Source organism: Jaculus jaculus, chromosome 7 (assembly GCF_020740685.1).
Source record: "Jaculus jaculus isolate mJacJac1 chromosome 7, mJacJac1.mat.Y.cur, whole genome shotgun sequence".
NCBI classification, from domain to species: Eukaryota; Metazoa; Chordata; class Mammalia; order Rodentia; family Dipodidae; genus Jaculus; species Jaculus jaculus.
This window is the reverse complement of record NC_059108.1, coordinates 23,037,580-23,053,011: the sequence shown is the minus strand read 5'-3', so window position 1 is coordinate 23,053,011 and position 15,432 is coordinate 23,037,580. Positions and strand designations below refer to the sequence as shown.

General features: G+C 43.5%; 1 protein-coding gene across 1 annotated transcript in view; it reads left to right on the top strand.

Annotated features, from left to right (window-relative positions):
• Window positions 1-406: 406 nt before the first annotated feature.
• Window positions 407-15,432, top strand: part of Wdfy2 (WD repeat and FYVE domain containing 2) — a 174,681-nt gene continuing 159,655 nt past the window's right edge. Inside the window, exon 1 of the mRNA XM_004660042.2 lies at window positions 407-543. Within this exon, the coding sequence (XP_004660099.1) occupies window positions 407-543 (137 nt within the window). The remainder of the gene's footprint in view (window positions 544-15,432) is intronic.

Sequence of the window (15,432 nt, the reverse complement as noted above, 5' to 3'; positions counted from 1 at the left end):
TAGCCGCCAGCGCCCCGCCTCCTGCTCAGGTTTCCACCGCCCCCCCAACTCCATCCTCCCGGAAGTGGAGCCGCCCAGGCGCCCACCAGCGGCCACCCCTGCGGCAGGCCCCGCCCCCGGCCCCCCCTCCCCGGCCCTCCGCCCCCTTCCCTGGCCGTGGCGCCGGGTTGCACTGCCCCGCCGCCGCTGCTGCTGCTGCTCGCTGCCCGTGGCTGAGTTGGTGCCCGTAGCCGGGAGCGCGGAGTCGTTCCCCGGGAGAAGCCGGTCGGGCTATGATCGCCGGTCCCCGGTGTCCCGCCGCGGCTCACCGGCGTCCGGGTCTCAGCCAGCGTAACCGCCCGAGCGCTGTCCTCCTCCCGGCCCCGCGGCGCGCCGCTCTGCGCCCCGGGCGCGCCCCCCTCCTCCGATGGCGGCGGAGATCCAGCCCAAAGCGCTGACCCGCAAGCCCATCCTGCTGCAGCGGGTCGAGGGGTCCCAGGAGGTGGTGAATATGGCCGTGATCGTGCCCAAGGAGGAGGGCGTCATCAGTGTCTCAGAGGACAGGTACGCACGGTGGTCCAGATGAGCTGTGGCCCCTGTAGACGTGCGCGCGCAACTTGTCCCCTCCCCACCCCCCGTGCGCATCCCCGGGGATGCGCCGCCGGCCTCGTCCGTGTCCCGGTGGCGCCTGGGGGATCCGAGTGGCCCTTGGGCTAACGGGGTGCTTGGGGACACCAGACCTTGGGTCCAGCCAGGGGGATGGTGGGGGAGAGGGAAAGGGAGGAGGCTCCCGACCTTGCAGGTGTGTGTGGTCTGCGGGAAGATGCTCTAAGCCATCTTAGCTAAGATACCTAAGGCTGTGGGGCTACTGTGGTACAGTTACTTCTTAGCGCCCCAAACTGAGAGACGAAATGCCACTGATTTCCTGCAGACGTTCCCACTTGATCTGTTCATCCAGGACATTTTACACCCAATTCAGTGAATAGTCCAACTTGTGAGAAGAGTAAGTTTGGGCTTCAGCGCAGTGCCTTCCTCCCTTTCTTACAGTCGTGGGAACTCTAGGGGAAGCGCCAAGAACTTGCAAGAGCGGAGTCCTGCTTCTAACTCTGCGGGGTTCCTTCCCTTTGCTTGCTTCCTTTCTTTTTGCTCAACTTTGCTTAATTTGCAGAAGCAAACCTACTTGTCCTCCCTTTAGCATTCTCCCTTGCATTGCGTTTTCACTTTGGCTTTATGTCCTTTAAGGAAGGCTGACTAAGGCAATTTCTAGGATGGTCCTTGAATAAAGGGGTTAGGGTAATATATCTGGAATTGTTACCTTCGTATTACCTACAGGCATTTGTTTAAAAATGTAACACTGTCGAGGTATGTGACTCGGGACTTTTACCTTAAACACTAGTTAGGTTTGTTTAATATAAGTTCAAATCATGCTGAGGTAAGGAATTTTCTTCCATGATGATTCCTAAAATTGCAGAGGTAGGGCAACAAAGTGTTCATTACTTTCTTCACAATCATTTCAGCACATTATATAAAATGTAAACCTAAGCATCTTGCGTGATAGATCGGTTTCTTTCGAGGTAGGGTCTCACTCTAGTCCAGGCTGACCTGGAACTCACTGTGTAGTCTGAGGGTGGCCTCAAACTCAAGGCAATCCTCCTACCTCTTCTTCCCAAGTGCTGGGATTAAAGATGTGCGCCACCATGCCAGGCTCTCTTTCTGAGGTTTTTGAACAAAACTAGGGAGAGTGTCTTGTACATGTATTATATGTGTTCATGTCTGTCTGCGAGGTGCAAATGGTACCAGATTCATTTCCTACTCAGATCCACAGGAAAACAGTGCAAACATACTAATGGCAGTCTGCAATGAACGGAAGAAATGCAGTGTTTGAAATGGAACATGTGAATGAAGAAGCCTTTTGAAAGTCACAAAGAAGTCTTATGAGAATGTTTACATTTTTCCATAAAGGCAACACTACTTAAAGAGACTGCTTCTCTTGGGGGGGGGGGAGGGAGGGAATTACCATGGGATATTTTTTTATAATCATGGAAAATGTTAATAAAAATTAAAAAAAAAGAGACTGCTTCTGGACTTAGAGATTCTTATCATAAATTTTTCTTATGGATTCTATTCCATAAAATATATAGAAAGAATACATACATATATATATATATATATATATATATATATATATATATATGTTTAAATTTATTTATTTATTTTTAACAACTTCCATGATTGTAAACAATACCCCATGGTAATACCCTCCATCCCCCAACTTTCCCCTTTGAAACTCCATTCTCCATCATACCCCCTCCCCATCTCAATCATTCTCTTTTAATTTTGATGTCATGATCTTTTCCTCCTCTTATGATGGTCTTGTGTAGGTAGTGTCAGGCACTGTGAGGTCACGGATATCCAGGCCATTTTGTGTCTGGAGGGAGCACGTTGTAAGGAGTCCTACCCTTCCTTTGGCTCTTACATTCTTTCTGCCACCTCTTCTGCATTAGACCCTGAGCCTTGGAAGGTGTGATCGAGATACTGCGGTCCTGAGCACTGCGGTCATTTCTTAGAAAGAATATATTGATAGGCCCCTTTCCTACTCACTTGAAGGATGAAATTGATTTCTAACTTGTAGGCAATTCATATGTAAGCTCATTGAATCAATAAGAGGAGAGAGGTGGTTACACTTCAGCTTGTTTCCCATCAGTTTTGAAACTTGGCATTCCCGTTCCACTGTCTTGCCCTTGAAGGAAACAACTTTAGTGGAGGCATGTTTCAGACTCTCTCCAGAAGCTAAAGTCCACATGACAGAAGCTTAGGAATACATTTTATGTGAGCATGACAGAAGAAATACAACATGTAGCTGCATCTTCATGTTCACTTTCCTAGTTTACAATGCATGTAATGATAGCAATTGTTTTTATCTTTTTGTTACTGTTAAATAAATAAGGGCCACATGGAGAATCAGTGTCATTCTTTTTCTATGTTTTCTTTTTCAGATTAGTCTGCACTTCTAGAAGCTGGACAGTCAACAGTGAAAATAACTAACTTAGGGCTCAGTTTCAACTATAGTTTTCACTAAGAGAACTGATCTGTACCTTTGCTTTTCAGCATTGGATGTTACTGTCATTCAATATAATGCTAAAGATAGGAAGATAGAATATTGATTTTCATCAAAACCTCAAAGTCATTACCATTAACTGTTTTGGCCAGTTCATTCTTAACTGTCAGGGCAAACTACAGATAATATCCTATACCATGGTTCTTATAAAACCCTGCTTCTCTTTTTGACCTCCAGTCTGTTCCTTTGAAGCCACTTAACATTTTCTGTTTTGGACAGTTTTATTGAAACTTCATGTTTATGTTGTCCTTTGTGGGTTCTCTAGAGAGCTCTGTGTGTCACATCTGCTGTAGTGTAGTTCTGCCTAGGGCCCAGCACACAGCACACGGAAACATTTGTTGTATCAGGGACTGACGCAGGATCACCCCCCCCCCCCCCGCCATGCTTCTGAAAACACAGTAGCCTGACTGTTTTGAATTGATATTTGTTAAATGATTTTTTTTTTTTCAAGTTGAGGTCTTGCTCTAGTCCAGACTGACCGGGAATTCACTGTGTAGTCTCAGGATGGCCTTGAACTCACTGTGATCCTCCTATCTCTGCTTTACAAGTGATGGGATTAAAGGCATGCGCCACCACGCCCCACGCCTGGCTTGAGTGAGTATTTTGATGATTTGTGATGTGACAGTCTTATGTAGACAAATGTATGACTGACTGGCTTCAAATACCATAACAAACTGAAAAGTTCATGTATTTGTTTCATTCATCCAATAAACAGCTAAGTTCCTATTGTGTTCCCATCACATGTGTATGTCACAGTGGTGAAAATGACAGCGTCCTTTCATGGTGCCCATGACTGAGTGGGAGAAGCTTTAGAAGAATGTTGGTTTTGTTTTGTGTATTTTTCTGTGGTACACGGGATGGAGCCCTGGACCTTGCGTGGACTGCGTAAGTGCTCTAACACTGAGCCTCAATTTCAGCCCAAGAATATTGTTTAATACAACAAAACCACTATGTTTTTTTTTTTTAAATCATTTATTTATTTGAGAGAGAGAGAGAGAGAGAGAATTGTCATGCCAGGACCATCAGCCACTGCAAACAAACTCGACACATGCGCCACCTTGTACATTTGTTTTTACCTGGGTACTGGGGAATAGAACCCAGGTCCTTTGGCTTTGCTGGAAAGTGCCTTAACTGCTAAGCCAGCTCTTTTTTTTTTTTTTTTTTTGAGGTAGGGTCTCACTCTAGCCCAGGCTGACCTGGAACTTATTCTGAAGCTCCAGGCTTCATAATGAGCCTCCTGCCTCAGCCTCCCAACTGCTGGGATTAAAGGAGTATGCAAAACCACTAAGTTTAAGATCTATCCAAAAGAAAAGAAACGACAACTTTCATGTGGGGAAGAATGGCTGGGTTCCACCTTCCTTTTTGTCCTCCAGCTCCCACCTTCCTTTGTGGGATCATTCCACTCGAATTCTCCTTTCCACCCTCAACCTGCCCTCATTAGTCTGATGGTGGCTGTCGAAGCTTCAAGCCCAGGAGTGGATAAAACCCTTCGCTTTCAAGTTCACTGTGGCACTGTTAGGACAGCCCTGCACTTTATATCAAAGGAGGAATCATATGAAATATAAGAAATATGAAAATAATCCGAATTGCCAGTAAAGATTTCTGGCACTACCGTAATGCGGAACCTGTGCCCACAACTCACTGGCCTGGTCACGTGCACTTTGGCTACAGCTGAGTTCTTTTCTCAAAGGACACCCCAAACTCTGGGACTTGGGGTTCCTCGTTTCCCAGCTTCTTTTTGGACTGCCGTTTTTGAGCTAATGCCATTTGGACATTCCTTGCATAAGTGCTTCCTCTCCAACATCTTTGTTTTGGGCAAGACTTGAGCCTCTTTATTTAGTGGAAGCTCAGGTGATAGAAGCCAGAAGGGACCTCTGTTCTCTCCAGTTAGGACCCAGCCCCATTCCAAGCTTTATTTTCATACTTTTGTTGTGTGTGTGTATGTGTCTATGTATGTATGTGTGTATGTGTGTGTGTATGTATGTATGTATGTGTGTATATATATATACACACACATATTTTTTTAACCCAGAACTGCAGTCTTACCGTCATAATATAGAACGTCAGTAACTAGTAGTTTCTGTTAGACAGTTATCGGAAGGTGTCTGTGCTCACCGCTCTTCCACCAATGCACCGCTTAGACAGTTGGAAATTTTTTTTCCTATCCAGAATCATCACAGTGTGCTGAAGACAGGCACAGATGTTGTCCTTGGCTGGTGGTGGTTAGAGAAGACCAGCATTCTCTTGAGAAAAAACTTGGATAAGCCAAGCCTAACGGTCCAGGCCTGTAATCCCAGCTATCTCAGACACTGAAGCAGAAGATTGCAAATTCAAGGCCAGCCTGAGCAATTTAGGGAGACATTGTCATGGCGTGTGCCTTTAATCCCAGCACTGGGAGGCAGAGGTAGGAGGATCACCGTGAGTTCGAGGCCACCCTGAGACTCCATAATGAATTCCAGGTCAGCCTGAGCTAGAGTGAGACCCTACCTCGAAAAACCAAAAAAAAAAAAAAAAACAAAAACAAACAAACAAACAAACAAAAAGCACAGGGCTACTGATATATCTATCAATCAGTGGCGAAGAACTTGCCTAGTATGCACACCAGAGTCCTCCCTTCTGTCTCCAGCACTGCCAGAAACAGAATGTGAGGTAGAGGAAAGGGCATTCTAGATGAAGGGGTAAAGAAAATGCCCACATGTTGAGCAGCCCTGGCATGCCATAGGTAAGAGACCAGAACCAGCCAGTCAGATCTCTGGGAGCTGTCAACACTTCGAGGAATCCGGAAAATGAGGGTCTCCAGAGGAGTAATGGAGATGAAATAATTACCCAAACCGCTGCATGAAAGACTTTGGAATTCTTTTTCTGGACAGAAAGACTTCTTTTGGTGTGTGTATAATGTGTGTGGGGGTGTGAAGGCCCTAACACTCTGACCGTTCTAAATCAGTTTTTGCAACGGTTGTTCTCTGTAAGGGTGGTAGATAAGAGAATGTGAGGTTTTTATCTGGTAAAGGGAGATCTGAGGCTTAGCACAAAAGAGATTGTTGTTGAGTGTGTTCCTTGAGTGAATCAAGTCATGGCTGTTTTAAGTTGGAGTAGCCTGCAGAGTTTGTGGATTCCTTGAGCAAAGGTACATAAACTGAGCCTGAGAGAGGCTTAGCAGCTTGCTTTAGGCTAGAATAATTATACTGCGTAGGATGGAGGTGACAGTGACCTAGGACATTATTGCATTATGTTCTATCTTTAAGGTCTCTCCTTTCCCCCATTCGTGCCCATGACTACTTGACTTTATCTTGAAAAGATATGGTAGACTCTTATTTCATTTTATAAAGCCTCGCAGTGTTGGCTCATTTGCCATTAATTCTTTCCATGTTGAAATTGTGCTACCTTAGTTCTCTGCATCGACTCTAGTTCACTAATAATTACAGTCTGTGGCTCAGTTCAGTTGAGCTTCTGATGGAGTTTATGTTCCACGTATTTTACATGATTTGCATAATTTTTTAAGAAGTGCAAATCAAAGTTATGAAAGTTGAGGACTTCTTGTAATGGTGGAGTAAGATCTCTGAAGTCAGCAAAATGAGAAGCCATCAAAACTAATTTTAAGTGTGTGAAATTTCTACTTAGTGGCATAAAATTAATAAACCTTCAACTATGCACTGGAGAGCCATAATTTGGCTTGTTTCAAGGGCTCAAAGCAGGAATTTATCCTGTATGATTGTTGAAAATTATACCTTGGGCTGGGGAAATGGCTTAGCAGTTAAGGCTTTGCCTGTGATGCCTAAGGACCCAGGTTCGATTCCCCAGGACCCACATAAGATGCACAAGGGGGCACATGTGTCTGGAGTTCATTTGCAGTGGCTGGAGGCCCTGGTGCACCCATTCTTTCTCTATCTCTCTCTCTCAAATAAATAAATAATTTAAAAAAATTTAAATGCTTAAAAAAAAAGAAAGAAAATTAGACCTTTACTGTGAATTCAAGACAGACCAGTGAATCTGTCTGGAAACAGGCTACTATGTGCCTCAGAGGTCAGAAACAGAGTGACATCGTAAAGATCACTGTGGGAAAGCTTGCTTCAGGAGGCTGTCTGGAGGAGACAGCTTCAAGCGACCTCAAAGCTGCTGACTATTCTGAATTTCCTACTTTTATGTTGTTAAACCAGATTCTATGAAGGACTTCATAGATCTTAATCAGCATACACTCAGACGGATATTGCCACACTGGGGAAAATGCCAGGATGACAATTCTGACACTCCTAACATGGGTGGTTCTCAGATCGTGACATGCTGTCATTCACCTCAAGTGCTGTTCGACTTAGAATAGGCGAAAGCCACAGGGTATGAGTTGCAAAGATATTAAGTATGCGGAGAACATATTAGAGAAATGACCTGTCCAAGTAAACAAACTCTCCACTTGGCAAAGAGAGCCAGCCCTGCTTTTTAGTTACCCAATGTCATCTCTGGCTGTTTTCACTTGGCTATTTGGCTTTGAGAGAGGGACTTTTTTTTTTTTTTTTCCTGCTTTTTGTTGAGAATCATCTTGATGTCATTAAAAATAAGTTTGGAGGAAATTAAAATTTGATGTGGGATTTAGAAATCCATAAGTAAATGGTGATTTGATTTAAGGCTATTAGAAGTATTAACCTACTATAACATTACACTCAATTGCATATACTTAAGAAGAAAATGACAATGAAGCAAGCTTTTCATCTCAACTACAGGATTAGACTAGAAGGAATTTGGAAAGAGGCAACGCTTCACTTCTACTTGAATCGGTCTCTCAAGGAGAGTGCCACAATAAGCCCAGATTCCCTAACACAGAAAGAATAACCTCCCTGTGCAACTTGAGCAAGCAGTCTCATTCGGGTTTTTCTTTTCTTTTCTGTTTTTTTCTTTTTTGTTAAATTTGAATCGGGGGGCCCCTTAGTTCATATGCGTCATTTAGTTAATCATTAGCAAAAATGAATTCAGAGTTGTGACAATCAGCTGGTAGTCCATGTGGAAAGAGAAAAACAGCCGTCCTGTGTCCTTGGCAGGGCATGCTGCTTGCCCTGGTGTCTGCAATTTACAGTTCTTGGAAAACAATGGAGACTGAGGGTGGGATCCAGTCAGCTTTGCCATGTGTGACCTTGGCATGTTGTCACGCTAAGCCTCAGCTCCTTCGTCTGCGCTGTGATGTGCCTTCACATCACAGTGACAGGATGCCCGTGAAGTCCCCACAATCACACTGTCCTGGTCTCCAGTGAAGGGAGGTGTGCAGTTTGGAGAAAGTGGCCAGCCTGTGTGAGACTGTCAACACTTCCCCGGCGCCGGCGTTCAGCAATCCTGTTCGGAGCCTTTGGATGGCAGTGGTCGTTTATTCCTGAATCTTCCAGAAGTGTTTGTTTTGTATCAGTGCCTAATATTCAGCTTAACTGGATTCACTGCATTCCTGTTTCTAGATGAGTCCTTTTGTTTCAAGTAGTGAGCATTTTTAGCTCTGGGTGGTTCAGGGCCCTGAGTTCTCCAGAGGAATGTTTTGGAAACTTTCTGACCACAAATCATAGCATTTAGTGCCTATTTAATGCCCCATTTATTCTCCGTCTTTCTTTCTCTCCCCCTCTCCCCCATCTCTCGCACTTCTATACACCTGAAACAAAAACGTTATGAAAATAAAATCTGTGCATGTGACGTGCACACTGCTGGTTTCTTTTCTGTTGTAGTTCTTCCAGACTCCTAGTTTTAATCTTTTTCATCAGTTTGATAAATGCTAAAGGACTGAGAGCAGCACTTTGCCATTCAGGGTTTTAGAGGAACTGCTCAAGATTTGTCCCTTCTCTCTCTCTGTCTCTCTCTTTTTTTTTTTTTTTTTGTCTTTATATTTTAATTTTTTTAGAATGTGAAAATGCAGTTCAACTTGGGGACCTGTTGCAGTGACTTTCTCATTGTTGGGACAAACACCCGATCAGAAGCAACCTACGGAAGGAAAGGGGTTATTTCAGGTTTACAGAAGTATCTAGGGGAGCATCATTATTGTGGAAGAAGCTGGCTTCCTTCCGTAGATACAGCAGAGGGAAGAAAAAGCCAACACCAGCAAACACCAACAGCAGGCAAACACAAACTGCCGGAGCTCAAAACGGCTCTGAGCCGGACGTGGTGGTGCACACCTTTAACCCCAGCACTCTGGAGGCAGAAGTAGGAGGATCACCAAGAGTTCAAGATCACCCTGAGACTACATAGGGAATTCCAGGTGAGCCTGGGCTATAGCGAGACCCTACCTCGAAAAACAAAAACAAAAACAAAAACAAAAAAAAACTAAACAATTTAAAAATGAAACAAACGGCTGGAGAGATGGCTTAGCGGTTAAGTGCTTGCCTGTGAAGCCTAAGGACCCCGGTTCGAGGCTCGGTTCCGAGGTCCCACGTTAGCTAGATGCACAAGGGGGCGCATGCATCTGGAGTTCGTTTGCAGAGGCTGGAAGCCCTGGTGTGCCCATTCTCTCTCTCTCCCTCTATCTGTCTTTCTCTCTGTGTCTGTCGCTCTCAAATAAATTAAAAAAAAAAATGAAACAAACAAACTGCTCTGAACACACGTTAGGGCTGGACCCAAGATCCGCTCCCAGTGGCACACCTCTTCCCCAGCAGGGTTCTGCCTACTGGAGACTCAAGTTGCAAGCTCAGTATTAATTAAAAACACCCGAGTCGATGGGGCCATATGTTCAGACCACACAGGACCTGCACCCCATCAGCAGGACCCCACCTCTGGCTGGCCCTGCCTTTCTGAAATTCCCACTATGGCTGTAGAATAACTCAGTCTGATCGAAGCAGAATTCACAGAAAGCTGGAGTACAGCAACTGTTTGGCTTCATTTTGGCCTCCTGTGGTATGTTCCTTTATTTCCGAAGAAACGATCCATCTCATCTAAATTACGAATGCTGTGGCTAAGCTCTGTAATAGGATAATTCTCTTTAGCTGGGCAGATTTACCTATAACATGGAGCTTCTTGGAGATTTTCATATATTTTCAGTAGTTGTCACATTTCTTTGTCCTTTCTCCTATTTCTGACCTGTTCTGTTTCCAGCCTGGGCTGGTTCACCCCTCCTTAGGTAACGTGGTGGTCCCCCATTCATGGGAGTCACCCATCCCATAGTGTTGGCTTACTCTGTTATTCTGAGCTTTATAAATGTTATGATGAACTTTGCTGTGTCTCTAGATATGTTTTGATCATTTCTCTTGGAAAGATTGTAAGAATGCCATGGTTTCCTAAAGATTTGTACAACTTTTAAAATGTTTCTGGGGATACTTGAAAATATTCATTCAGTCACACTTGACCAGCTCTGAACATTTTTACTTTTGAATTCATCCTCATAATTAGATTGATATGTGGTGGCATTTCATTCCTGTTTAATGTCTGTTTTTTGGCTGACAACTAAGCACTTCTCTTATTTTGATGGGGCGAGGGAGAACTCAGACAGGAGAGAGGAAGGGGAGAGAGACAGAGATGAAGAGAGAAAAAGGGGTGCCTATGCCAGAGAGAGAGGGGAGAAGGAGGGACAGTGAGGGGGAGAAAAGTTGGGGGGGATGCACATATGTGGAGCAAGACAAACAAAAGGGAGGCTGAGCACTTTTCTGTTTGTTTGTTTACTAGTTATTTTCCTCTTGTGAATTGTCTGTTTTTGTTCTTGACCGTTTCCCCATTGCAGTCTCTTGGCTCCTAATCTTTTCCTCTACATGGATTCTGTACTCTTGAGTCAGACAGTAACCTCTGCTTGAGTTATATCGCATCAATATCTTAACTTTTCTTGCCTTTTAATATTTTAGGTAGAATACATTTACTTTTAAGTTATCCTTAAATTTTTTTTTCTTTTTTTTGTTTGGTTTTTCCAGGTAGGGTCTCTAGCTCAGGCTGACCTGCAATTCACTCTGTAGTCTCAGGGTGACCTTGAACTCTCTGTGACCCTCCTACCTCTGACTCTGCTGGGATTAAAGGCGTGCACCACCATGCCCGGCTCTTAGGTAGACTTTTTTGTTGTTGAGGTCTTAATGAGAGCCACTTTCTCCTCTCTAGTCATATACAAGTAAGGATGACATCATCATTTTTTTAAAAGTTATCTGTTGGACATTAGAATTGTTTTATTTTCCTCATAGCTAAAGCTGGCTCTAAAGTTCATCTGATGGCATTTTAAAGTTATCTCTATGTCTATCTATCTAACATTTACATATTTCCATAGGTTATAGTCTCAGATCTCTTCACCCCCGCCCCCCTTCCTTGTCTCTCCCCTCAGTGGGGTCGTTGGTGTTCACTGAGGGGTAGTTAGGGGTGTCCATCATCTTTTTATCACTCATCACTTTCCAAACTTGTGAGGTGAGGGCGTGGTCACGAGAGACACTGTGTTCTGCGTAGCCTTCTCCATACTGAGGTGGTGTGGTCACTGTCCCCACTGTCGCCTGGACAGCACCTGGTGTGTCTCCGATGGGGGGAAGAATGAAGCTCTGAAGGAAATTCTTCAGATGGAAGCCTGGGTATTGTGACTGGTAACCTGTGACTGAAGTCTACTCTCAAACTTAAGTTTTGGGTCCATACATAGTATTTTTAGAAGTCTTGAATTTGTAGATAAGGTTTAAAAGTAAGGATCGATCTCTCTCTCTCTCTCTCTCTCACACACACACACACACACACACACACACAATCCAGATTGCCAGCTTCTCTTGACAAATGGGAAGGTGTAGCAATGAGATGGCAAGATGCTCTTCTAAGGACCCTGTGCTTCTGCGTGGCCAGTGTGCTGTAAGGCTGACCTGACTGAGCAGTGAGGAGAGGTTTGGGCACTGTCTAGCTGGTTGCCCGCTAGCCAGAAAACAGTGCCTGGGGCTGGAGAGATGGCTTAGCGGTTAAGGTACTTGCCTGTGAAGCCTAAGGACCCTGGTTTGAGGCTCAATTCCCAGGACCCACATAAGCCAGATGCACAAGGCGGCACATATATCTGGAGTTTGTTTGCAGTGGTTGGAGACCCTGGTGCGCCCATTCTTTCTCTGTGTTCTTCAATAAATAAATAAAAATTGAAAAAAGAAAACAGTGCCTGATGCCAGAAGTCTTCTCTACAATCCGAAAGACTTTCCCTATTAAAACTACATAAGCAGAACTTTTCTTTTATTTATTTATTTGAGAGATAGAGAAAGAGGCATACATATGTGTGTGTGTGCATGAGAGAGAGAGAGAGAGAGAGAAAGAATAAGAATGAGAATGGGGGCTGGAGAGATGGCTTATCGGTTAAGCGCTTGCCTATGAAGCCTTAGGACCTCAGTTCAAGGCTCAATTCCCCAGGACCCACGTTAGCCAGATGCACAAGGGGGAGCACGTATCTGGAGTTCTTCTTCAGTGGCTGGAGGCCCTGGCGCGCCCATTCTCTCTCTCTATCTGCCTCTTTCTGTCGGTCACTCTCAAATAAATAAATAAACAAAAATTAAAAAAAAAAAAACAATGAGACTGGGTGGCCCAGGGCCTCTAGCGACTGCAAACAAACTCCAGACACATGTGCCACCTTGTGTATCTGGCTTACATGGGTATTGGAGAACAGAGTCTGAGTTTGCAGGCAAACACCTTAATTGCTAACCCATCTCTCCAAGTCCTCCTTTTTTTTTTTTTTTGTATTTGGAAAAGGAAATTGAAAGATACTTAGAAAGCCTATTTCAGGGCTGGGAAGATGGCTCAGCCATTAGAGGCACTTGCTTGCAAAGCCCGCCAGTCCAGATTCCGTTCCTAAGTGACCCACCTAAGCCAGATGCAAAAAGTGGTGCAAGTGTCTGGTGTTCATTTGCAATGGTAAGAGGCACTGGTATACACACACACACGTGCACACACACACACATGCACACACACACACACACACGTACGTACATGTGCATGGAAATGAAAAAAAATTTTAAAAAAGAAAGCCTCCAAAATTACTTGGGCACAGGTGGAAGCAACACACACATTCAAAATGAAGATGGGGTTGGAGAGATGGCTTAGTGGTTAAGGCACATGCCTGCAAAGCCTAAGGACCCAAGTTCGATTCTCCAGGTCCCACATAAGCCAGATGCACATGGTGGCGCATGCGTCTGAAGTTTGCTTGCAGTGGCTAGAGGCCTTGACACGCTCATTCTCACTCTCTTTCTCTCCCCTATCCCTCTCTCTGTCTCTAATAAATAAATAAAAATAAATGTTTAAAAAAATGAAGATAGTTGTCGAACAGTTCCTGATACTGTACCCAGTTAACCTACAAGTAAGTGTGAGTATTGGCTAATTAAACCTGGTCTTGACCCCTTCCTGTTTTGTTTGGGCCAAGGTCTGGAGCCAGGACATCTAGGGTTTGAATTTCACCCATGCCATGTGCTGTGTAATCATAGGCTACATTTTTCATTTCTAAACTTTTTCAGTTATAAAGTAGAAATTAAAATAATATCTACCTCAGAGAGTTCTTCTGAGGGTCTGGTGATGCCATAAAGTGTTGACCCCAGGCTCCTCATTCCTTCGTGAGGGTTAGGATTCCTCTTCCTTCAAATTCTTGTTCCTCTAATTCTTCAACAACCGTCTTCTCTGACTCTTGATTTATACTGTCTTTGGATCAGTCCCTGAGTTCCTCCTGCCCTTTCCTCCATTTGTCTCCTCATTCTTACCTGATAAGATAGTGTTTGTCCTTCATCTCAAAATCTATTGCATAATATCCGTGGATGTGCTCTGAATAACCATGAGGTTCTGTCAGTGTGAGGCGTTGTTGTCATGTCACTTATCATAAACACAGAACATGAAACTATGACTTTTAGATTTTTCTATATTTTATTTTTATTTATTTATTTGAGAGAGAGAAAGAGGGGCAGAGAGAGAGAGAGAATAGACACTCCAGGGACTCCAGATGCATGGACCACTTTATGCATCTGGCTTATGTGGGTCCTGGGGAATTGAACCTTGGTCTTTTGGCTTTGCAGGCAAGAACCCTAACCGCTAAGCCAATCCTCCAGCCCCTAAACTGTGTTTTTGTGCTTAGAGTTTTGTTTTTCTTTAAAATAGGCAAATGCCATCCTTAAATACATTTAAATTCTAGTCTTAGGAAAATTTTAAATTACAGCAAAAATTTAGTTTGTAGTTCTGTATTAACTATTTTTCTAGAATGGATTCCATGGCTTGCTCTTAAATGATGTTTTAATGTCTCCTGGGAAATACTAGCTGTTAGATATTTTATGTGTTGATTTTGTTTGGGATTGGGAATGATTCATTTCATTATGTTCTCATTTGGGGGGAAGTAACTTTGAATTTACATTTGAATGGCTAATTATAAAGCTTAGATTGCTAAAACTTTGAAGAATAAGTAAATTTTCTGTAGAAGATAAGGTTAATTTAGGGAGGGAGGTTATTTATGCTTAATCTGAATAGTTAAATGAATTAACATGTTGTTTGGATGAGTCATATTGGTTTGGAGTCTTAGTTGCACTGTAACTTCTTTGGTTTATTTTTCTATTGAGAATGTATTTGGGCCATCTCTGTTATGTCAGATGTGCCTAATTTAGACCTTTGAGCTTGTCTGGGTAGGACTGGACAAAGATTGAAGACGCTCAAGCAAGTAAGTACTCTTGAGGCTCCTGAAGCCAACATGGAATTGTCTGCATGTAGATCATACTTTTCCAGGGTGAAGTGAGATACCACTCTTTTTAATTTTTTTTTTTTTCAGTAGGTTTCACTGTAGTCCAGGCTGACCTGGAATTCACTATGTAGTCTCAGGGTGGCCTCGAACTCATGATGATCCTCCTACCTCTGCCTCCCAAGTGCTGGGAGTAAAGGCATGTGCCATCACGCCCAGCATTAAGTTTTTTGTTTTATAAGGTATTCTACCTTATGCGCTAATAACTTCTAATTATTAACCTTTAAGAAGTGCATTCTTGGGCTGGAGGGATTGTCCAGTGGTTAAAAGTGTTTGCTTGTAAAGCCTGATGATCTCAGCTTGATTCCTCAGTACCCATGTAAATAAAGCTGGATGCACAGAGTGATGTATGGGAGCCATCCTCACCTTGTCCGCTTCTCTCTCACTGTCCATCTCACTCCTAGATAAATAAATGAAAATATTTGTAAAAGCTTCAAATTTTTATCAAAGTAGAGATCAATATCAGTATTGAACCCAGAAAAATTATATATGTTCCAAGTCACTGATTCATTGATAAATGAAAAAAAGCGCTGAGTTTCCCAAGATTACTGTGCTTTGAATAGTTTCCAGCAGTCATACACTTCTGTGAATGTCTTAGCTGTCACTGAAGTTTTTGTATGTTGCACTAGGGTCTTCTGAGTTCTTATTGCTAAATAATTATTGAGAAATTCCGTTCTTGAACTTA